Here is a 23,572-nt window from a genome sequence, read left to right as displayed (position 1 = left end):
TATCCCTAAATCTTGGGGAAAGTACTGTGGAAGTTTAAACCCAGCAAGTGAGTATCTTTTTAGTCTTTTTAAAAGACTTCTAAAATTCAAAAATAATTTCACCTCTCCTCCTTCTGCTGACTCATATGTAAGTCCCTTACTCAGATTGTCACAATCTTGGGGTAGGGGCACACACTCCATTTCCAATGTGTCCTTCCTCTCTTTTGGCCTACTCCACTTCACCCAGTACTTCCTATAATGACTATAAATCTGACAGCAGCCGTGAGCATTAGATAATTCAGTCCTGTGTTCCATCCAGTGCAGCCTGCCAATCATAGAACAAGATGCTGTGCCACCTGTTGTGTGATGCACTAACATACGTGCAGTTAATTAGCAACTGTTTAGAAGGGAGGCTAGGGAGACAAACTTAGAGGTGGGAGTGAGGGTGGAAACTAGGAGGAGGAGCTGAATCAGGAAACTCATCTCTTCATGTGAGATGAAAGATTCCTGATTACACAGCAAAGTAGATTATACCTGTGGCAGGGCAAATCCCAAACAACCGTTGTGTCAGTAGCAGGTTGTGGAAACTCAGATTAGAACCCTATGCGTAGAAGGGGCTGTGTCTGCTTTACACAGAACACCACCTTTCAGTAGCCTCTAAGCTATAGATAACAGCCTATGTTTCAATCTCTGATAATTTATTATATATTATAATTATAATTTATTATTAATTATAGAGATTTCAATCTCTGATAATCATCTGGCTGTTTCACATGACTCTTGTAAACTTTAACATCTACATAAAAAGCCTGGAGCCTGTAGATTCAACCCAGATGTTAGACATAGGGTGGCAGGTCCTGCATTCTCTTAATTGTCCTCCCCACGCACTGCTTGTTTCCTTTTCCATCTCCAGAGAGTGAGAGCAATTCTCTCCTGCTCCTTTTACAGCAGTCACCTGTACCTCAAGCTACTTCACTTTTATTTGAAGTTTCCTGATCCCTTCTTTGCCCACCAGACCCACAGGTTTACCTCAGCATCAGGAGTAGCAGAGAGGGCAGAATGCTAGCAGACTGGAGACAAGTTAACAAGCTAGTCCCCCTCTCATGCTCTAAGAAATCCCTCAACCAATTTACACACTAAGGCCCAAATTCTGCTCTGCGTTACAACATGCAGCCTCATGCACAGTTGTAACTGAAAAACGTTTAAGACCATCTCATATTCAATTGCACTGTATACAACTGGTGGAGCACAAAGTGTGAAGGCAACTGGCATAAAAGTGGATATGTGTAATGAGGGAGGATGAACTGGTGCCTAAGGAGCAGTGGGCAGCTAAGCAGGCGGACTGTGAGGGTGTGGTAAGGCAGGTGTGTATGGATTCTTTTCGGGCGTGGAAGAAAGAAGCAAGTTGGTAATGACCATACAAGTCTTTAGTCTCTCAGAGAAACCCTGGATGGTAAGGCTCCAAGAGACCAAGGTGGTTCCACCTATCTGCCTGCCCTCAGCTATGACGCATTGGCTTCAAGGTGGTAAGTTGCTTGTGAGTATGTGTATGTCTTCCTCAGTTCACCAGGTTGAGCTTGATGGTGACTCTTCTCAGTTTGACCAGGCAGTCAGCTCAGCACATTTCCTGGTACTTTTCCCCCAACTCCTTAGCTGCTGGGCCAGTTGCTGCAACTGGGTCTGTGAGGCTCTGGCTTTCAGCAGAACAGAGACCAACCCAAAGCTAAAAAGGTACCAGGTTTGTGGCCACAAATGTAGGACAGCTCTGTCCCTACTGCAGCCAGGGACTTATCTTTGTTAGAGGGGGCAAAGTATTCCACAGCCTCCCCGTCTTCCTCACAGGAATATCAAAGCAATGGTTACTAATGGGGAGAAGTGCCCGAGTACAGTGGTCCAATAGCAGCAAGGAGCAGCTCTGCTGAATCAGTGACTCTTAGACAGTCTGTAGAGTAAGAAGAAAAGGAGTATTGTGGCACCTTAGAGACTAACCAATTTATTTGAGCATAAGCTTTCGTGAGCTACAGCTCACTTCATCGGATGCATTCAGATCCTTTTCTTTTTGCGAATACAGACTAACACGGCTGTTACTCTGAAGTCTGTGGAGTGAAATTTTACAGGGCATCTGCTCTAGCAGAGAAAATAACTATCTTGCTTTCACTTGGGTGGCTGTTATCCTGATGCCCCTATCCAGTGGGTGAAGCCTGCAGCCTTGCCCCATCCCAGAACTAGCTGTGTCTCCAGATCCAGGAATCTGAAGAGATTTTTTTCCCCTCAAAAGGGAGTTCGGCCTCAGGCATATTTTTTTCTAAGAGGATCATATACAGAAGCACTATGAGGAAGGGCCATTCTCCCACCCCAGAATCTTACATAGATGGCCCAGAATCTAAGGCAGCTATACAGAATACTAAGGGGGAAATGTGAGTATGAGCTTCAGGCTGTCAAAGCCCTTTTATTTAACCCCTTCCTAGCCATGTGTGCCTGAGGAAGAACAGGTTTCAGAGTAGCAGCCGTGTTAGTCTGTATCCGCAAAAAGAAAAGGAGTACTTGTGGCACCTTAGAGACTAACACATTTATTTGAGCATAAGCTTTCGTGAGCTACAGCTCACTTCATCGGATGCATTCAGTGGAAAATACAGTGGGGAGATTTATATACACAGAGAACATGAAACAATGGGTGTTACCATACACACTGTAAGGAGAGTGATCAGGTAAGGTGAGCTATTACCAGCAGGAGAGTGGGGGGGAAAAAACCTTTTGTAGTGATTATCAAGGTGGGCCATTTCCAGCAGTTGACAAGAACAACTTCCTGCTGGTAATAGCTCACCTTACCTGGTTTCAGAGTAACAGCCGTGTTAGTCTGTATTCGCAAAAAGAAAAGGAGTACTTGTGGCACCTTAGAGACTAACCAATTTATTTGAGCATAAGCTTTCGTGAGCTACATGTTGCATCCGATGAAGTGAGCTGTAGCTCACGAAAGCTTATGCTCAAATAAATTGGTTAGTCTCTAAGGTGCCACAGGTACTCCTTTTCTTTTCACCTTACCTGATCACTCTCGTTACAGTGTGTATGGTAACACCCATTGTTTCATGTTCTCTGTGTATATAAATCTCCCCACTGTATTTTCCACATCCGATAAAGTGAGCTGTAGCTCACAAAAGCTTATGCTCAAATAAATTTGTTAGTCTCTAAGGTGCCACAATCCTCCTTTTCTTTTTGAGGAAGAACAGTTGTTCTGTCTACCTTAGCTTTTTCTATAGTAGTCTCTAAGCACACAAAAGCCACATAGGATGGAGCAGGGGTAGTCAATAGGCAGACCATGGGCCAAATCCGGACCACCGGACACTTAAATATTTTCATTTACTTATTATCATTATTGTTGGGGTTTTTTTTATTATTTTCTCTGGAGACTAGACCTAGACAATACCTTTGACCAAGAAATTTGGACTTTGACAAAAAATAACTGACCCTGGAGGTTCCTCCAGTGCATTCCATCTGGGAGAAACAAGATGGCAAATACAATGATCTGAACACCACAGATGGGTTATATAAAAAGAAAAGGAGTACTTGTGGCACCTTAGAGACTAACCAGTTTATTTGAGCATGAGCTTTCGTGAGCTACAGCTCACTTCATCGGATGCATAGCATATCGTGGAAACTGCAGAAGACATTACATACACACAGAGACCATGAAACAAAACTTCCTCCCACCTCACTCCCCCGCTGGCAACAGCTTATCTAAAGTGATCCTCAAGTAGAGCCATTTCCAGCACAAATCCAGGTTTTCTCACCATTCCCCCCCCCCGCCCCCCCACCACACACACATACAAACTCACTCTCCTGCTGGCAACAGCCCATCTCCCTTTGAAACCCCTCTTTATAATGCGCATGATAATCAAGGTTTCAGAGTAACAGCCGTGTTAGTCTGTATTCGTAAAAAGAAAAGGAGTACTTGTGGCACCTTAGAGACTAACCAGTTTATATGATAATCAAGGTGGGTCACCTCCAGCACTAATCCAGGTTTTCTCACACACCCCCACACCCCCCCCTTTTTTCAAAAACCACACACACAAACTCATTCTCCTGCTGGCAACAGCTCATCTTACAATGTGCACAGCAATAATCCAAGTTTAACCAGAACGTCTTGGGGGCGGGTTTTGCAGGAAAAAAACAAGGGGAGACAGGCTACCTTGCATAATGACTTAGCCACTCCCAGTCTCTATTCAAGCCCAAATTAATAGTATCCAATTTGCAAATGAATTCCAATTCAGCAGTTTCTCGCTGGAGTCTGGATTTGAAGTTTTTTTGCTTTAAGATAGCGACCCTCATGTCTGTGATTGCGTGACCAGAGAGATTGAAGTGTTCTCCGACTGGTTTATGAATGTTATAATTCTTGACATCTGATTTGTGTCCATTTATTCTTTTACGTAGAGACTGTCCAGTTTGACCAATGTACATGGCAGAGGGGCATTGCTGGCACATGATGGCATATATCTCCCTAAACGGGACTCACCCTCGGGCTCACCCCTAAAGGGGCCCCAGCCAATTCTCCCCCATTGAAAGTCTTTATCTCCTCTGAGAATGCTCTCGATAAAAAGGAGGGTGGGGCTCTTTGAAAAATGTCTAATTAACAACACAGAGCCTCAATGCATTCTCTCTGCAGGACATGGCTCCTATATCCTGATCTGTATTCTGCAATCTGGTGTATGAGTGAATGCTAATGTCCACTTTCTGACATGATGCTGCACAAGAAGGCTCCGTCAGATTAGCAACCCCATCTATGACAGGCCATCTGGTTGAGAGAAGAGCCCATGACCTAGCAATTGTTGGCCTGCCAAATTCAGGATCCCTCTCTTCTAGTGAAAGGGAACAGACTATTCAGGGACATCCTAGATCAAGGCACTAAGGTGCAGCCAATCAGAGGAGATATGTCCCTTGTGTTTAGAAACCTGATTCCTAAAAGAACTGATCTAATTTCCATTCCTGTCCTTTTTAGGAGTTATGTAGGAAAGGGTTTCAAAGCTGCCTTCTCACTAGCCCAGTAAAATTCTGCCCAGTAAAATTCTGATTCCTAAGAAGGTGAAGGAATCCTACATTCTGGAGTGCAAGATGATCTATCACAACAAACCGATAGCAAGTCAAGGATACAGGATGCAGTTTCTCTTACTTGGTAGGTGAAGTTCTTTGAGTAGTGTCCCCATTGGTACTCTACTTCAGGTGTGTATTTGCTTCTGCACCTTTGATCGGAGATTTTTGGTAGCAGTGCCTGTTCAGCGCACGCATGCACTCTACACATCCTCATGCCCTGTACCAAGGATATAATAGGGCTGCATGGGTGAACCACCCTCAGTTCCTTGTCAACTGCCTCTAGTGTGCCTGCTTCTCCTGAGTGCTTTAGTGTTGTTAAATAGTTAGTTTATAGTTTGTAAATAGTTCCTTTCTACTTCTGTTTTTTTCCTTGTTTGCGGGGTCACTTTAGATTCTTAATTTCTGGGATACTCTGTGATCTCCAGGCTTTAAATGTCTTTCCTGCCAGGAATCTATCCCAGTTAATAACACACTCTATGAGTGTCTGGAGGATACCCATATTTCCTCAAAGTGTACAATCTGTACTTCATTTAAAAGCAGACCTTGTAAGAACAAGGAGATAAAGTTCAGGCTCCCATGATGGAGCAAGCCTTAAAACCAGCTTCAGACCAGGGCTCTGAAAACTCCCATGTACATACTGCCCCATCTACCTTCGGATTATGGTCTCTCAGAACTTCAAGGGGTAAGACTGCTGATACCCCACCTACCTATAGATCCAGGTCACCAAGAGTTAAGGCTTCTGACAGCCTGGTTATTCCTGAACCTTGTCATGAGGACTTGAAGGGAAAAGATAGCAACTGCCACTTTAAGATCACAGTCACCAAAAGCATCCGGGGAAGTGTCTGCATCTGTGCCTTATGATACTGAGAGTCTCACGCTCCAAGATGATGGGTACCAATAAGAAAAGCAGGAGTATTAAATCTCCAAAGAGACTTCAAAGTGCCCAGTGATGGGAGAGGGAGAAAGATTACTGAGACATCCCTTCACTGCAGCTGATTGTCTCTCTCTGGGGTATTTATATATGTTGCATGCTGGGGCGGACAGGACGTGGGAGCAGTTGGCTCACTGTGACCTTGGCGTTACTAAGACTGACTGACATTCCTGTGAAGCCACATGACAGGACTGGCAGGCACAGCTGTAGCCAATAGGGAGGGGGAGCCCAGGAGTGGCCATTCCGATTGAATTTCACTCCAGCCACTTGGGATTTTTTTCTCTCTCCCTGTTGCACTTTTCTTCTTTCCTTCCTCTTTGTTTGTGGGGTTGGGCGGCAGAATGTTCTGATGGGGCATCAGTACATGAGATGTTTGCCTAGTGGATTTGGGATGCTGCCTTAAAGCCCCCTATTCACCATCTCCTGCTGACATTCCTGCATCCTGAAGCGTCTGAGGGTTTTATGGCCCCAACCCTCTAGAATATGAAATCCACCCTCCTACTTTAGGACAGTCTCTATGTTCTCTCTCAGGCTCCTTGTTGCTGCTGTCCCAAAAGGTTAGTATATGAGGCTTTTTGGTGCAAAGGAGATGGGTCAGGACCAGACGAAGCAGCAGATAGAGAAAGGACTCCAGCTCTACCAGTCTAACCAGACAGAAAAGGCCCTGCAAGTCTGGATGAGGGTATTGGAAAAGACCATGGATCCTGCTGGCAGGTTTCGGGTTTTGGGCTGCCTCATCACTGCTCACTCGGAGATGGGCAGATACAAGGATATGCTAAAGGTAAAGTGATCCCAAGTTGAATGCATGTCACTGTGTATCATACCCACAACAGGGAGCAGCTGGGGATTATACTGTAAAAGCATGGTTTATATCTATCTTGGAGCAAAGTGCATAAGACATTTGATGAATACAATGTGTTGCCTTCACCAGTTGGGACAGGTGGCAGTGCTGATTTATGGGTCTAATTCTTGGGGTCCTTACAATGTCACTCTGCATTCCTGCTTCCTAGTTCTGGGCCCCAAAGATTCTTAAGGACCCAGTCCCCAGGTTTTCTCAGGTTGCTGGCCTGTAGTGCTGATCCTTAAGAAATTTTGGAGTACTAGCCCAAAGCATTTAACTTTGGAGATTCTTAGTTATTTTTCACAAACGTTGTGCTGGGCACTTCACATGCTATTTTGGAGGTGAAGTCCCTCCCAAAATTGCCCATAATGAGTACAAAAAAATTCAAAGGGGATGATGTAGGACAAGTAGTGATGTGTTTCAGTGGGGTTAGTATCTATCTGGCTACCTCCACAATTTTTGATATCTTAAATAGATTTTCTATTACTGGATTTTATTATAATTATATGTATTGCAGCAATTCCCACAAAGTTTTCAGCACTGTTCAAACATCCAGGAAACATTGCTATTCAAACACAGTCACTGATGTGATGAGCTTAGTCTAACATACTTGTTCACACTTCTCTAGTTGTGAAAGATGGGAGGTCAGGCTAAGAGAGAGGAAAAATTAATAGGCTTTTTGGAAGAGGTGTGTTTCAGGAGGGTGTTGGATGAGGAGCAGATGGAGGCCTGGGAGATAAGATCAGGGAGGGGGTTCCCAGTGTTGTGGGCAGCACGGAGGTTGAGAAGGACCCAGAGGGGCATCTGTGTGGCTTGAGAAAAACAAAAGAGCAGAGAGAGGCTTGAAGCTAAACTGTGCTGAGCCTTGAAGGTGAAGACAAGAGCTTTAATTTGATGTGGTGAGTGTAGAGAAGCCAGTGCAGGGCTCTGAATAAGGGCTGGGTGCATCTGGATCAGCAGAGAGTATTTGGAAGGATGAGTCAAGGATCTGGGAAACAACACAGGAGACATTTCTGGTACTCCAAGGTAAGAAACAATGCAGGCCTGAAAAGGGGTCTTGCTGTGCTAGTCCTTGACGTTTCTTGGGTGCCAGACCCTGAGTTTGTATCTGGGATCAGAGGATATTTTTCTCCATGCTGATGATTGTTTATAAACTCTTCCAATTCAAGTGCTTTACATGGCACCATTTAAAGCAACTTGAGTGCCACTTCCAATTAGTAAAGTATTGGGTGTGTTGAGAGTCCTATCCTCATAGCAAATACTAGGGGGAAAGGAGAAAAGGGGGTGAGAAGCAGTTAAGATGCATGTGAAGACAAGTGGGATGCTCTGAGAGGAGATGGGATAGGTGGCAGGAGTTGCAGGGTGATGGGGGAGGAGAAAGACGAGGCCAATAAGAGGAGATAAGGTATGGGTGTGTGAAGAGAATGTTTCGAGTTGTCTGGGAACAAATGAGACAGGTAAAGGAAAACTAGATAGAATCAAAACCACACTGATAACCTGGAAAGAAAAGAGAAAACAGGGTCATTGTACTTGAAATTTCTCCAAGATCCTTGTAACACAGAGAAAAGAGCATGACTTCAATAAAGCAGAACAGTTCATACTAGCCAAGGGATTAAAGAGGAAGTAAGGGGACTTTTACAGATATATGGGGGAACAAATAAGAAGGTATACGAATGAATGAGAAGAGGCATGAAAGTTTAAAAGGGCTGTGATGCTTAACTTCGTTTGGGGGAAAAGGTATTTAAGGGGCAAATGAAAGAAAAGAGGCTTGGACAATTAAGAAGCAAGGAAGAGCTTGTAAAAATCAGGTAAAGGAACACTTTGAATTTATACAAGACCCTGAGTCCACATAGCACACTTCCCCAGGGCATAAGGGAATTAGTGGACAACCAGAACACTGACAATTATTTTTGAAACTTCATGGAGAACAGGGAAAGTTCTAGAGGACTAGAAAAAAATAAGTGTGGTTCCAATCTTCAAAGCGGAAAAGAAAAGTGACCCTTGAGAATTATCATCCAGTAAATCTACCTTTAATCCCTAATAAAATAATGAAACAAACACAGAGAGAAGATACTAAGCAACTAGTATTGCAATTATTAATTCAGCCCATATATTGCGCTTTGTTCATCACAAGACACAGAAGAAGACATTCCCTGCCCTGAATACTTTGCAGTCTAACGAGACTTAGACTAGGGTAACTGAACCATATGCAATGAGCAAGTCATTTATAAAGAGCAAACCTTGTCAGACAAATTGGATTGCTCTTCAATAGAAGTATAGAATGAATGGGTGAAGGAATCTTGATAGAAGTAATTTCTATTGTTTTGCAGAATATTTTATAAAATATTAAATCCTCCTCAGAATTAATTCTGGGAGGTGCTGAGGTGTATGGGGATAAGGAATGGAGGAGTAGTGTAGGAAAAGCTGAGCTGTACAGTGCAGAAATGTCTTTCTCCTACTGATGCCTCTTTCCATGGCCATTTGGCAGCTCTTTCCAGCAATTTCCAACCCAGATCTCTTCTCTCTGCCAAAGGTAGGGAATACAGAGAGAGGTTTCTCCTGTCTACTTATATGCTGTCTAACCCACCTCATGGCGTGCCCACTTGGGTATTTTATCAATCAATGCTGTCTTGTTGGACTCTTTTGTCCTGACCACAGGCTATGTAACTTCTCCTGTGCAGGGTACAATTCCCGAGGAAGCACAGGCTTTATTCCTACAGAGAGACCCTCTATAAACACTCTCTTCTCTGCTGAAAGTTTGCAGTTGTGCAGATTGACACAGCTCGGGAGCTAGAGGACCCTGACTACCTTATGGAGAGCTACCTGAACCTGGCTCGGAGCAACGAGAAACTCTGTGAATTCCAGAAAACCATCTCTTACTGTAAGACATGCCTGAACATGCAGGGCACCACTGTGAGCCTGCAACTGAATGGTCAGGTGAGCCTCAGTATGGGCAATGCCTTCCTGGGCCTCAGCATCTTTCAGAAGGCTTTGGAGTGTTTTGAGAAAGCCCTGCGCTATGCACACAACAATGACGACAAGATGCTGGAATGTCGCGTCTGCTGCAGCTTGGGGAGTTTCTACACACAGATCAAGGTGCGGACAGACAGCTCAGCTGTGACCTGGGGGATGGGAAGTAACAGTGGGAAATTTCCCCCTATCTTGGATACAGGAAAGGACCAGGGTGGGCAGGGATTCACCCTATATCTTGGATACAGAAAGTAGTTCATGGAGTTCGAGGGAGGGAGGGTTGTTCTGGGAAGGTTTTAACTCTCTGCTCCTCACGCCACTAATGACTATTCTGCTTGAGGCTTAAGTCAAGAGGATCAATAGAGGGCATTTACACAGCATCCCAAAGGTAGAAGGTGTGATTCTTTGGTGTACAGCGCACACAGCTCTAGAACCTGGACAGCCACAGAGATGTGGTGTGGTCTAGGCATGGGACCGGGAGTCAACTCCTGGGCCTAGGTTCTATATCTAGCTCTGCCACTGACTCACCATGTGACTTCGGTCAAGTCTCCTACCCCTTCTGTGCCTCAGTTTCCATAAAATAAGTATAGTCACTAAGGCCAGCGTTTGTTGTAGCTATGAGTTCTATGACAAAATAATTATTAGGGTTTTTCCATACAAAGTCTTGGTTTCTGTCACCCTGGTTGGCCACCAACTGAGATCTTATGAACTCATGATAAAAAAAACAAACGTATCTTCCACTGGTCCTCCAACAAAACCAGAGAAATGAAAACTATCCCTGATATTTCTAAGGTAAAAATCAAGCAGGAAAAAATTTAAAAAACCTTTTATCTCCTTTATACATCACAAAGAATGAAAAAAATGGCACAAGGGTAGGGTTGGTTTGTGTTTTAATCTTTTGCAGGTCACTTTTAAGTGGTTTTATATTGTTAGTTAAATATGATGATGATTTTACACTATTTTTATCGTTAAATAAAGGAGATTTATTTGACTTCTCATAATTTCCTAAAATAAACAAAATTATTAAGATATTGGATGCCATGATCTTTCCTTTTAAAAAAAAAAAAAAAAAGGCTGTGACAAAGCCCTGATTCTCTCCCCCCCTTCCCCCCATTTACTGCCATAACAACCAACCAGACCCAAGAGAGATTCTGACCCACCTGGTGTAGAATGTGAGGGTTAATTGGGTGAAAAACATTCTGAAGTTGCAAGGCTCTGTAAGAATGTAGAAGGCTGAGATGATGGAGGAGCAGGTAAAGGTACAGGTGGCTCTGAACCAGGCTTTGGCCATAAGGAGGGTAAATCATCTCTCTAATGAGAAGCAGAGTCCTTTCCTTATGGATGTCGCTCTGAGCGGACCATGTAAGCACCCCAGCATATAATTTAAGTTCTGGACCTGCTAGGGACATGTGCTGGGGAAAATGGAGTCTACCATGTGGCAATTCTAGCTTCCCTAGCTGGATACACATGCTTATTTTGAAATGTTGGAGGGTCCTATTACTGCAGGGGCAGTCTAACTCTCTAACTTATTTCTGTCCTTCTGCTTGTCTCTTTGCCTTCCAGGACTATGAGAAAGCCTTGTTCTTCCCATGTAAAGCAGCTGAATTGGTGAATGATTATGGAAAGGGCTGGAGTTTGAAGTACCGAGCAATGAGCCAGTACCACATGGCAGTGGCCTATCGGAAGCTGGGGCACCTGGCAGATGCTATGGAATGCTGTGAGGTACAAGGTGGAGGTAGAGATACTGGGCCAAACATGGCAGAGAGATGCTGGAGTAGGGGAGAGGTCTCTGCAGGTCAGGATTAGGGGGGTACAGAGATACAGCAACATTCACCTGGTATCCCAGATACCGCTTCTGCCTCCCACCCATAAATAAAGCACATCCATGGTTTCATTAGCCAAAGCTGTTCTCAGGAGCTGTATGTCAGGGATGCCCTCTGCTGGAAATATGCGTTGCACAACTGTTGTCGAGGCTTTCTTCCCCAAGGGTGTGTCACTTCTCTGAAGCTGGCCGTTGAGGCAGGCTGGGGTGTTGTGAGGGCTTCAATCCCAGCTGGGCCTGGGGAAGGTTCTTGTACTGACTGGAGGTGTTTTCTTTCAGGAGTCAATGAAGATTGCTCTGCAGCATGGGGACCGGCCATTGCAGGCACTGTGCCTACTCTGCTTTGCTGATATCCACCGCAGCCGAGCAGACATACAGGTGGGAGCAAGGGGAGACTGAAGGGAGGAGTCGGGGATGGAAAGGAGATATGGAAAGGGAACACCAGAACTGGACACAGCTAAATGTGTCTCACTGTCTATCTCATGCTGCAGACAGCCTTTCCTCGCTATGATTCCTCCATGAGCATCATGACAGAGATTGGAAACCGCCTGGGACAGATCCAGGTACTGCTGGGAGTGGCCAAGTGTTGGGTGATCCAGAAGGAGCTAGACAAGGTCAGTCACAAGCCATTCCTGAGGAAACTGGCGCCCTCTCTGAAATAGACAACCTCATTCCGAACTGTACACACCTGTGTAGAGCAGAGTCCCATGCTCCTCTATTCTACACACAGGATCTGGTACCTGACTACTGATATTTCTCTACATAATCCAACTTGGGAACATAGGTGCTGACTTCTGCTTCCGCCGGAGGGTGCTCAACCCCGCACTGTCCCGCTCCCTGCCCCTGTTCTGACTCCTTCCCCAAATCCCCGCCCTGGCCCCACCTCTTTCCCGCCTCCTCCCCCGAGTGTGCCATGTTCCTGCTCCTCTCCCTCCCTCCAAGCACGCCGCCAAACAGCTGTTTGGCAGCGGCCAGGCAGGAAGCTGGGAAATAGGTAGAGGAGCGGGGGATGCAGCGCGCTCAGGGGAGGAGGAGGTGAAGTGTGGGGGGAGTTTGGCTGCCGGTGGGTGCAGAGCACCACTAATTTTTCCCCGGGGGTGCTCCAGCCCTGATGCTTGGGAAGCTGGGAATCTGTCATAAATTGAGTACATTCATACTGAATCAGATCCATGGTCTACAAAGTCACGTGGCCAGTACCAGATGCTTCACAAGAAAACACATTGCACAGAGATAACTGCAATGAAAGGAGTGGGAAGAGGGGTCACTTCCTGCCTCCCATCTTATACTCTGATGCAAATCTGATTGACTCTCTTAGCTGTATAATTAGTATTAGTGAGTGTGGTATTATTTATACAGCCCAATAGGTACATCCTGTGCTTTACAGACAAACATATGACACAGAGCTGACTAGAGAAGCTTAGATTCTGGGATAGATAAAATATAGCATGGAACAGGGAGAGATGGTACCAAACAAAGAAGTGGGAATGGGCAGGATATTACGCTGTACAGACCCATGAGGATATTTGTTTTCACTATGTACACGGCATGTTAGTTCTTTTAAAATAACACAATTACACACACAAAAATTACATTAAAAGAAGAATATTAAGGTTGCAAAGTGAAGCACTCAAAAGTTTGGAAATGTCAGAATCAAGATTGCCTGTACAACCTTAATTCAAACCCCATATGCATTATGATAGTCTTTAATTGTAAATTACGTATTTTTTCTACAGGACTGCTGCCTCAGTCAGTCCACAGAAAGGAGGGAGCTCACTTAATGGGCAACTATTCAGTATTTTGTTTCTCCTCATTGTTCACTGTTTGGCCCTAGACTTTATTTATTGCACACCATCTAAAACCTGCTCTGAAGACAGAATTATTAATTTCCTTATGCACTTTTCTGTGATGTTAATCCCTACAGTATCTGAGTGCTTCACAAACATTAACTAACTTATTTTCACAACTCCTGTGAAATGAGGGGGGATTATTACCACCATTTTACAGATGGTGAACTGAGGCACAGAGAGATTAAAGTAAAAGTATCCATTAATTTTGGGTGCTCCATCTGAGTTATCCAAGACCTAATTTTTTAGCGTACTTAGCATTATATAGCACTTCATATGTTCAAAGCACAGCTCTCATTGACTTCAGTTCCAGTTGTGAGCACGCAGCACTTTTGAAACTTAGACCCCAGGATCTCAAGTCAGGCACTCAGAAAATGAAGATCATGCAACTAGTGACAAAATATGTAAGAAGTTTGGTTGAAGTGATCACATAGAAACTCTGGCAGAAGCAGGGATACAATCCAATTCCTTAGGGCAGCTTACAACTGCTGTAACCATAAGACCGTCCTTTCTCTTCCTACAACCCCCTGCTTCATTCACTGTGCACCTTCCAACTTCTGAAACAAATGAAGCAGGGATCCTACTGACTACAACCTCCTTCACTACCCAACCCTGATTCATCCCCACCCTGTGCACTGAGTAAGCCAAGGATTCTGTGGAGAAAGTAGTATGTGATCATGTAATCAACAACTATATTGTAATACATACGCAAAAGGGGGCTGAATTAAGATTGCACAGACAATCTTAATTGTGGCATTTTCTAATTTATGAGTGCTTGACTTTAAAACAACATTAGTAAGGTTGCAATGTACTTTTTTGTGTATAATTTCCTAACAGAAAAAAAATCCAAATTCCATCATGTGGCATCTTATTGCCACCCAGCATGGTTCATCAGCAGATTGGAACATTTAGATCCATCACACACAGACCCTCTGCCACTTGAACTAATGGAATACTGACAGCAGTAGTAGGATGCCATCCTCTATGTGGATCAGCATAGAGGGGGATGAGGCATTTTGCCAGTGAGTTTCACAGACAGCAGAGGAATGGTGAGACTCAGGAATCATAAAATCATAAAAATGTAGGGCTGGACGGGACCTCGAGAAGTCATCAAGTCCAGCCCCTTGCACTGAGGCAGGATCCAGTAAACCTAGACCATCCCTGACAGGTGTTTGTCCAACCTAGACATTCCCAGTCTCTAACCCTCAGACTTCTCATGCCAGTCTCCCTCCCCAGCAAGTTCCAATGTCACCTCTCCACGCTCCTGATCCCAGTTTCCTTGCCCAGCCAATCCCAGTTCCTTGCTCCAGGCTCCTTACCAGATCGATCTCTCCCCCACACTAGCCTCCAGTTGCCCCTTCCCTCACTGACTCCCAGTCTCAATCACTCTCCCTGGGATTCTTGTCTAATCAGTGTCATCCCCCATTCCTTTTCCCAGTCTCTCTGACTAACCATTCCTAATTCTGCTCTTTATCTTGACTTCTCATTAATGATGTCACTTCTCCACTCACCTCCTTCCCTCACCCCACTAGTTCTCAGTCGCACTATCCGTGCTCAGCCAGTCTCATTCTCCCTTCCTCACAGCCTGTTTCCCTCCTTCCCTCTTGACAGCCTTCAGTCTCAGTTTCTGCCACCACCCCACAATATTTGTTGCCCCAATCCACTGCCCTCTCGCTTGCCCCTCTATATTAAAATCAGGCAGCTTCCTCCTCCCCACTGCCGTTCCCAGCAAAGGTGGGCATTGAGAGCACAGGAGAGACATGCTCTCAGTTCAGGTGCTTTGATCTGTACCACACATGGCCTGCCGCAGCACAGAGCTTCTATTGCAGGGAATGTCCTGCTCAGCCCTGGGCTGGAGCATGCCCAGTGTGGATGGAATTTTGGGGGACTTAGGCTGCTAAAAATGTACAGTCTACTGAGTGTGCACAAACTGCAATTTTTCAAAGGCTTATAGTGTGGCCAAATTTGAGTGGATTTTCAGGAGGATGGCAAAAGGTACATAAAAAGCTATCACACCATGCAAACTTTCAGTTCCCTATGTGACCTGTGCCTGCGGCAGCAATCACTGAAAATGCCAAGGTCAGAGCAGGCTGCAAAAGGGAGAGCAGATACTCCCAAAACTGGTGGTTAACATGGAAGTTAAATTCACCAACCGGTCACAAACTGTACTTCTGACCCCCTACACTGGTTATCAAGAAGCTAAAAAAGAAATCACACAGCCCCATTACTGCATTCTAGTTCTCTGGTTCCCAATCAGCACATAGGTCCAATATAGTGAGAAGTTGTTTTAAAAATTCTGCTCACATACACAAAATGTTCTTCTGACCCCAAAGGGTCAGCAACGTTACCATGTCAATATTAGTTTGCATCTTACCCAAAATACCACACTGCCAGCCAATCCTTTAGTGTCTAAAACTAAAGGTTTATTATAAAGAAAAGAGAGAGAACAGGAAGAGAGTTGTTAAATGATAAAGCATTCAGATACACACAGAGACTTCAAAGTCCATATATCAGATTCTTAGCAATATTCGTGCGTTTGCTGGCTTGAAAGTCCCTCTGGAACATATCCACAGCTTGATTGGGTCATTCAGTCCTTTGTTCAGAGCTTCAGTTTGTGGAAATGTACTCCAGAGGTAAGAAGCAGGAATGAAGATAATGCAGCTGCCTTTTATATTCTTTTGCGATGTAGCTTGTACTTTCTGTGTCCCAAACACAAGCTTCATAGCACGTGGCATGGGAAAGCCTTTTGCTATGTCTACACTATGCACCTTTTAGCAACACAGCTGTGCCACTAAAAAGTGCTAAGTGTAGCTGCTCTTTGTCAGCAGAAGAGAGCTTTCCCGACGATGACAAACTTCCACCCTGAACAAGCATTGGTAGCTTTGTCAGTGGACAAAGCGCTCTTCGCACCAGCGTTTTTTGTTGGTAAAACTTTTGGAGTTCAGGCGTTCCTGAATGACAAAAGTTTTACCAATGAAAGTCCAGTGTAGACAAATTGTCTATACTACCAATTGAACAACACAACTTTTGTCGGTCACAGGTGCTTAAACACACACGTGCGCGCATGCACACATACACCCCAAAAGACAAAGTTTTGCTGCAAGTGGCAGTGTAAACAGCTCAATGTCCGTAGGAGCACTTTCCTATTGACAACACGAACCCTGCTCATAGGGGATGGAAGTATTTTGTCTGCAAAAGTGTGGACAAACAGCGTTTACGCTGCCTGACTTTTAGCAACACAGCTGTGTCGCTAAAAGCTGTGTAGTGTAGACAAAGCCTTAGAGTTCTCTGTCCACAGGCCTGCCCCTACATGCCTTGCTGACTCATAAGGTGTATCCCCTGGCTCCCTTCAATGGGTTCATTGTACAGCTGATGACCCTTGATGGGCCATCAAACAGGCTAGGCAGTGCTGATGCCAATCTGTCTGGGCGTGTCACCCAGAAACACAGCACAAGTTTGGAAATACAGATATACCATACATATCTATAACTCACAATACAAAGGTGATACAAACATATAAACAAGACTATCATATTTGGAAAATGATAACATTTTTGCAGATATATTACATGGTCAGATTCCTTGCAATTTTATAATATTGGTATCAATAATATTATAAATGGTCTCCCATATTCCATACAGCATCACACCCTACTTGAAAGAATGGGGGCACTAGAGCTTTTACAATAAAAGATCACCAGAATTTAACGTGGTCAAAACAACCTATTTTTTCCCAACCCTCATTTTCAGAAATGGCAGAATCATTTTGGCTGATATTTTTCTAATAAAGTCTGCCTGAGGCAGACACCCAGCATGGAAAACTTCAGCCTACACTGTTAAAGTTTGGCAAAGTTAGAAATATATGAAAAAAGGGAATTGTAATGGGAAGTGTCTGGCAACCTTAATAACATGTGATGCTACCAGCTCTGCCTATAATCTGAATCCTCAGCTGTGGCCAAGGTGTGCTGAGTACAGGTGATGAGACAGGAGCCAAAGTAGGCTTTACATTTACAAGACAATTTAGACAATGAGGAGTCCGGTGACACCTTAAAGACAGATTTATTTGGGCATAAGCTTTTGTCGGTAAAAAACCCACTTCTTCGGATGCATGGAAGAAGCGGGGTTTTTACCCACGAAAGCTTATGCCCAAATAAATCTGTTAGTGTTTACGGTGCCACCGGCCTCCTTGTTGTTTTTGTGAATACAGACTAACACGACTACCCCTCTGATACTTAAGGCTGCTCTAAATTGTCTTAAGACTAATTTGTGCTGGCTGCTAACAGCCCCCAAAAGACCATTCTGCTAGCTAGGGATCTCCAAAGAACTGCAACCATGTCCCCCCACCCTTGTTCCTACCCCCACCAAACTTGCCCAACTGCTATGGCTGGAGTATATGGTATGGGGTGTAGGGCCAGTGGCACTTGGTGTTTCCCCCTACACTGAGGGAATCCCCAACCAGCTGGTTAAGATGGCTTTCTGCCTGTTTTGTGCTGCAGAAGAAAGGTGAGTGATTTTAGTTAGTTTGGCACAGAATCTAGGTTCAATAAGTCAATTATTTTTTTAAAATCCTGTGTGGTATTAGGCTTTCTGGCCCCTGCAGCCAGGAGTTCCCCACTCACTAGGGTTGTCAGTGAAATCTCTCCTTTTATAATTTCTAAATTAATCAGCTATTAATTTCATTGAATGACCCCTCTGTTCTCCTTGTGGAATGCAACAGAGATGAGGAAGCAACTTCACTTCACCCTACATTATTTTGTCCATCTCCATCAGTTCCTGCTAACTCCACCATCACACTGGAATAAGCCAAAAGTCCACTGAGTCTGTTATTCCCGCTCCCAAAGCAATCAATGCCCAATGCTTTCTAGGAAGGTAGAAATCCCATAATAAACCTAATTATACAATCCTGTTTAATGGGAAACCCTTTCTCCCATACTGCCAGCTGAAACCCTGAAGTCGGTTGCTCAGTAACCCTGGACGGCAGAGGCTAGTTATCAGCATTGATTATTTCTTGTTCTGAGGGATAGGGGAGCTGTAAAGACTCACTCAGAATAGCGGCTGCTAGAACAATGCTACTTCCTTGCAGGCTGGCAAGGCCAGGGAAACAGCTCCTTCCTATACCCCAGCACAGGGGCCATGGGCAGCAGAGGTAGGACAAGTTGGTTGGGAGCCACGGGTGCTGTTAGCAATGCTGGTCCTTGTTCTTGCCTCTCTTGTCCAAGTGGAAGCAGAGACTGAAGTGGCCCAAAGACTGGGGAGGCGGGTGGAGGAGGAGAGCGCATCTTTGGTGCACTTAGCAGCAGCTAGTTGCTTTGCTTATGCTTAAGCCCAGCCCTAGTGATTTACTGCCCTGGAGTTTAATTAGTTCTATAACCACTCCCTTTGGAGACACCAGTCTCTGTCAAGGCTGCACTCTGACTTCCCATTCAATGTGCATCTCAGATAGGAATGTCCCTGTTGCATCCCTATGACCCTTCAGTGAGCAGGCAGTTCACTGAGCTTTATGAGGACACACTGTGAGTGTGCATATCCCACCACAGATTTCTTGCTTCTACTGGAGTGGAGTGTAGGAATGTTTTATTAACCCTAATACCATTACTTCCTGGTACCTTAGCCTTTCAATTCCCAGCAGGTCCCTCACCATGCAGAGCTGGTGCTGAATAGCTGGCAAAAGAAGTGGCGATCTGCTGATGTGTGGGGTCTCTGTTTTCTCTTTTACAGGCACTGGAAGGCATTGAGAAGGCAGAAGAGCTGGCAGAGGGACTGGGGAACAAGGTAAGAGTTCACAGCTCCCCTCCACCAGTGTCCAGAGCCCTCTAATAGGGATTTAAGTGTCCACTCTATCTTCCAGCCTTACATTGCTCCGTTATCCTCCGTAAGCCCACGTTAACCAATAGGTCCTTGAGGCTCATGCTGAGAGTCTTAAGTGTAGAATGTGAACCATTCTGAGTTTGTTTTTAATTCAGGTATGAGCCAGTAGCTGGGGAGCATTCTGAGTGTGGGGGGTGGATGATGGCAACTGAGAGACCTTTAGAAAGTTTAGTAGGGAGCCAGAGTGGGTTAAACAAGTGGGAAGGAGAGGAAGCCAAAATGTTAAACCGGAAAACAACAGCAGTGAGGAGAAGTGGAGGACTAAGGATCCTTTCCCTGACAAATAGCTACATGGCATTAATTTACTGGCCAGCCAGCCAGCCTCTGGGATACTCTGCTAGTATATGCTGAGCACAGTGCACAAATTGCATACTAGCTAGGAGCTAGAGGGAAGTGAAGAGGTGACCTATGGGCATGCAGGTGCCTAGGAAAACCAGCTCTATGAAAAGATGCAGAATGGTTGGAGCGCAGCAAACCTGGGTTCCCCTTTAGTGGCACATTGGGACAAAAGGATAAAGATAGATGGGAGGGCCTCTAGATGCTCATAAGATAAATCCTGACCCCTGGGCAAGTTTGTGTTTTCTGTGGTGAGGCTCATGTGTATCCCAGATGGCTCGTGGGGCTGGAGAAAACCTCTTCCTTCTAGTGCTCTCCCCATGCTATTGGTCCTCCTTCACCTTGCCTCATCCTCTCTCTCATGCCTCTGCCCTCTGTGCACAGCTTGGCCTGCTGAAGCTTCACTGCCTGTGTGAAGGAATCTATCGCACAAAGGGACAGCAACGGGAACTTCGTGACCATGTGGTGAAGTTCCACGAGTGTGTAGAGGAGATGGAGCTGTACTGCGGCATGTGTGGAGAGTCCATTGGGGAGAAGAACAGCCAGCTCCAGGCGCTGCCTTGCTCCCATTTCTTCCATTTAAAGTAATGAGCACCAGGGATAGGGCAGAGTGGGGGACATGAGAGGAATGGAGGCGGGGAGATGAGGTAGATGGTTAGAGAGGGATTCCTGCAGGGGGAATAGGATAAGGCAGGAGTTCAGCAGGGATTTATGGGAGAGGGCTGGGGCTAGAGAGGGATCTGTGAAGGGACAAGAGTAATACAAAAGCCTTATTAGGGTCCAGAGTAGAACTGTTCTCTGCAGTCTGAATATGCAAATCACTTAAATACAGAGCATACTTTCTCATGGTGTCCTGCCATTGTTTATACAAAATCAATGACTCCTCTACAGAGTCACCCACCATCTAATCTTTAACATTACTAAGGAAAAAAAAACACGTTTAATGATCTGTTTAGCTTCCCCATCCTTGACTGTTGGAAGTAATAGCATGTAGGACTCCCTAAGTCTCACTGTAGGAATGGAGAGTAGAGGTATGAACCCATCTAAGGTGTTTTGTGTAGTGAGTCCCTAAGCCACTTCCTTCCCCACCCCTGGGATAGGAGTCCAGGACTGTGAATCAGAACCCCCTGCACTTCTCTCTGTAGACATGCACTGTGAGAAATGACCACTTCCTGTTGCAGATGCCTCCAGACCAACGGGACTCGTGGCTGCCCCAACTGCCGTCGTTCATCAATGAAACCGGGATTCGTGTGACCTGCTGAATCAGTCATTTTGAGAGAGCTCATATTCCAACTTGCAGCAGAGGCCAGAAGACTGAACCCTGGAATGTCATTCAGTGTGCACAGCCTGAAAGGAGGACCCTAATTTGCAGGTGGAGAGGTCTCCTGCACAGGATGCAACAAATGCACCTTGAGCTTTTACTCTAACCTGACATTTTACCTGTGTTCTGAAGTAGCAGTCATCCTGGAGTCCCTCTGGAACCACCTCTCTAGAGCCAGTTTCGCACTCTATCATGCCTGTTCTAGGACTTGCCTGACACTTTCTCCAGTGCCAGTTCACACCCCATTTTTGCTCCTATTCAGTCAGCTCCACCAGGGCTAGTTATTGTCTTTACTTGCCTTTCTTTGGTGCTTTTGTTTTTGCCCCTCGTGAGAACTGAGGCTGGGGACTGGCCAGTGGTCCTGGGTAGATGTAGCCCAGCACCCTTGTCCGTGTTAGAGCAGCAGCCCCATTCTCAGCATGTACTGCTGGAAATGCAGCCCGTCTACTTCATGGGCTCCCTTTCTTCAGCAACAGGATTTAGATCCTACTCCTGCATTATAGTGGATCCCTCCTAGCAATTTACTATCACTACCCAGTATAGGGAAAATGGATTTAATTCAGAAATCTGTATTAAGGAGAGAACAGACCCAAGGCATGACTAATGGTGTCCTGTGCCATCATGTCTTCCTCTTTCCTCTGTGCCTTACTGTCTTCAGGGTGCCCTCTGCTGAGGCCTGAATCCCCCTCTTTGTGCTAATGCAATACCCTCCCTCTGAGGCCGCAAGACTCTGTGTATGCTACCCACGGAGCTCTGTGCAAACAAGGTGTCTTCCTAAACAGAGGCTACTTTCAAGGTGCTCGGCTGCTGCCAGGGGCACGTGGCCCGCCCGGCGGTGTCGCTGGACAGGGCCCTGGGGGGCAGCCAGGCAGAGCAGGATTCGTGTGTTCCCAGCCCAGCCCAAGCGCCTCAGGGCCGCGCACGCGCTATATTTACACCCACCTGTTTGTATTTGCAAATAAAGTCTTTGCACTCACGCCCGGCTCGCTCTGCTCGTGCCCGGGGGGAGGGGCCACACGAGCGACTCCCTCCGCCCTGGGGAACACCTCCCCGCCCGCCGGCTGGGCACAGCGCCTGCGCCACCACCCCGGGAGGGGAGGGGATGAGCGACCAGGCCGCGAGCCCCGCCCCTGCCCCCACGAAGATGGCGGTGAGGACGTCACTCCGCAGATTTGGGTGCTGTCACGTGACTAATCGGAGGCTGCGGGGTTTTTTCCTGCACGACAGATTCGAGTGAGGGCGGGCAAGGGAGAGTGAAGCGGCTGAGCGTAGAGGCGGGGCGGGGATCGTGCCGTGGGGAGGGCGGAATCTGTTGTCCCCGACTGGTGCCTTATTTACCTCCACGGCTACTCGTCCAGGCCAAGATGGCGTCGGTGTGGGATGAGGCTGAGGTGAGGAGCCAGGCCCCGGGCGGGAGGTTGGGGAGCGGGCGGGACTCCGAGCTCGGGGGCACCAGCGCTGGGACCCTGGTCCCTGCCCCAGTCGAGTCGGGGTAGCGCCGTGTCCTCTCCCCGTGAGTTCGGCTGGTGGGGCCGGGACGTGAGGGGCCCTGGCAGCCGGTGACGGTGACTCTGTGTCCCCGTAGGACGGCGTGGGCGAGGAGGTGCTGAAAATGTCCACGGAGGAGATTGTGCAGCGAACCCGCCTGCTCGACAGCGAGATCAAGGTGAGGTGGCAGCGGGCGGCGAGGGGGCTGTGGGCGCTGCCGCTCTCCGCCGCCCGGCTCTGAAGGCAGAAGGCGAGAGCGGGGGCTGCTGGCCAGGCACCCAGTTCCAGCCGGGGCCCCGGAGCAGCCCCTTGTCCCCGCAGATTGGGGCGCGCCGCCCAGGGCCGGTGGAAGATCCCGGGGCTCCTGGGCCCAGCCCTCTGCGGTCACTGCTCCCGCAGGGCTCTGCCAGCCTGGAGCCGGGTCCCCCGCCCAGGTAGCTCTTAAGGGCTGTGAGCAGCCAGTGCCCTGCATTAGCATGCCCGGCTCCAACTTTTGGCCCCCGACCACGCCAGGGGGCAGAACCACGGAGAGGGGTCTGGGCCGGGCCTATTGGCAAGGGGGACACAGCCCCCATAATTTACTGTCTGGTCCATTTCAGCCGCCTCCCCCTACACACACCAGGAAGAGGCTGGTGCCCCTTGCCTGTTCCCCGAGTCTCCCCCACTATCTTCGAGAGCATCCCTGCACCTCTGCTTTCCCCCATAGGTACACCCACTGCTCCCACAGGAGGCCATGGAGTATGTCCCCGTTGCCCTATATACCACTTCCCCGGCCCTACTGCTGCCTGCACTGCTCCTTTATTTCTGTTAAGTGCTGTTGATGTGCTGTGCTGCCTTCTGCCGTACACAAGATTCAAAAGGAGTCTGCAGTGTAAAGACAAGGATAAAGGCAGATGTATTGGGAGACCCAGAGCCAGGACTGAATTTATGTTGTTTTATAATGAAATGATGACGTGGGAATTGTATTCATTAGAAGCAAATTGTTGCTCTTCCCACTTGGTACTTCACAAAGTCCCTGGAAATTATAAGATATAAATGGATGGTAAGCAAGTGAGGAACTGTGGCAGGGGAATTAGCAGGTGGGTTG

The 23,572-nt window shown here is 46.6% G+C and overlaps 3 protein-coding genes across 6 annotated transcripts in view; all 3 read left to right on the top strand.

Annotated features, from left to right (window-relative positions):
• Positions 1–1,429, top strand: part of CELF1 (CUGBP Elav-like family member 1) — a 104,071-nt gene extending 102,642 nt beyond the window's left edge. The window contains exon 13 of the mRNA XM_043548641.1: positions 1,411–1,429. The gene's annotated coding sequence lies outside the window, so the exon portion shown is untranslated. The remainder of the gene's footprint in view (positions 1–1,410) is intronic.
• A 4,811-nt stretch (positions 1,430–6,240) lies between these two features.
• On the top strand, positions 6,241–21,967 carry RAPSN (receptor associated protein of the synapse). 2 transcript variants are annotated; one of them, XM_007054274.4, is made up of 8 exons: positions 6,241–6,776; positions 9,594–9,932; positions 11,370–11,528; positions 11,908–12,006; positions 12,120–12,242; positions 19,191–19,244; positions 20,061–20,260; positions 20,858–21,967. In XM_007054274.4, the coding sequence occupies exons 1-8, from the start codon at positions 6,561–6,563 to the stop codon at positions 20,928–20,930; spliced, it is 1,263 nt and encodes a 420-aa protein (XP_007054336.1). In that variant the 5' UTR covers positions 6,241–6,560; the 3' UTR covers positions 20,931–21,967. The 2 variants fall into 2 exon arrangements, with proteins under 2 accessions (XP_007054336.1, XP_043404578.1); XM_043548643.1 differs by lacking the exon at positions 20,061–20,260 and having other exon boundaries at positions 6,504–6,776; positions 20,858–21,954.
• A 144-nt stretch (positions 21,968–22,111) lies between these two features.
• PSMC3 (proteasome 26S subunit, ATPase 3) overlaps positions 22,112–23,572 on the top strand; it is a 38,672-nt gene continuing 37,211 nt past the window's right edge. The window contains exons 1-2 of one of the 3 annotated variants that reach the window (XM_037900231.2): positions 22,112–22,230; positions 22,583–22,663. In XM_037900231.2, coding sequence (XP_037756159.1) covers positions 22,610–22,663 — 54 coding nt within the window. In that variant the 5' untranslated portion in view covers positions 22,112–22,230; positions 22,583–22,609. Of the gene's footprint in view, positions 22,389–22,582; positions 22,664–23,572 lie in introns of all 3 variants that reach the window. The other 2 variants (XM_037900230.2, XR_006291532.1) reach the window with 2 other exon arrangements.

The sequence above is a fragment of the Chelonia mydas genome, chromosome 6 (assembly GCF_015237465.2).
Source record: "Chelonia mydas isolate rCheMyd1 chromosome 6, rCheMyd1.pri.v2, whole genome shotgun sequence".
In the NCBI taxonomy this organism is placed as follows: domain Eukaryota; kingdom Metazoa; phylum Chordata; order Testudines; family Cheloniidae; genus Chelonia; species Chelonia mydas.
Note: the sequence above shows the minus strand (reverse complement) of the source record. Positions and strands in the feature narration are given on the sequence as shown.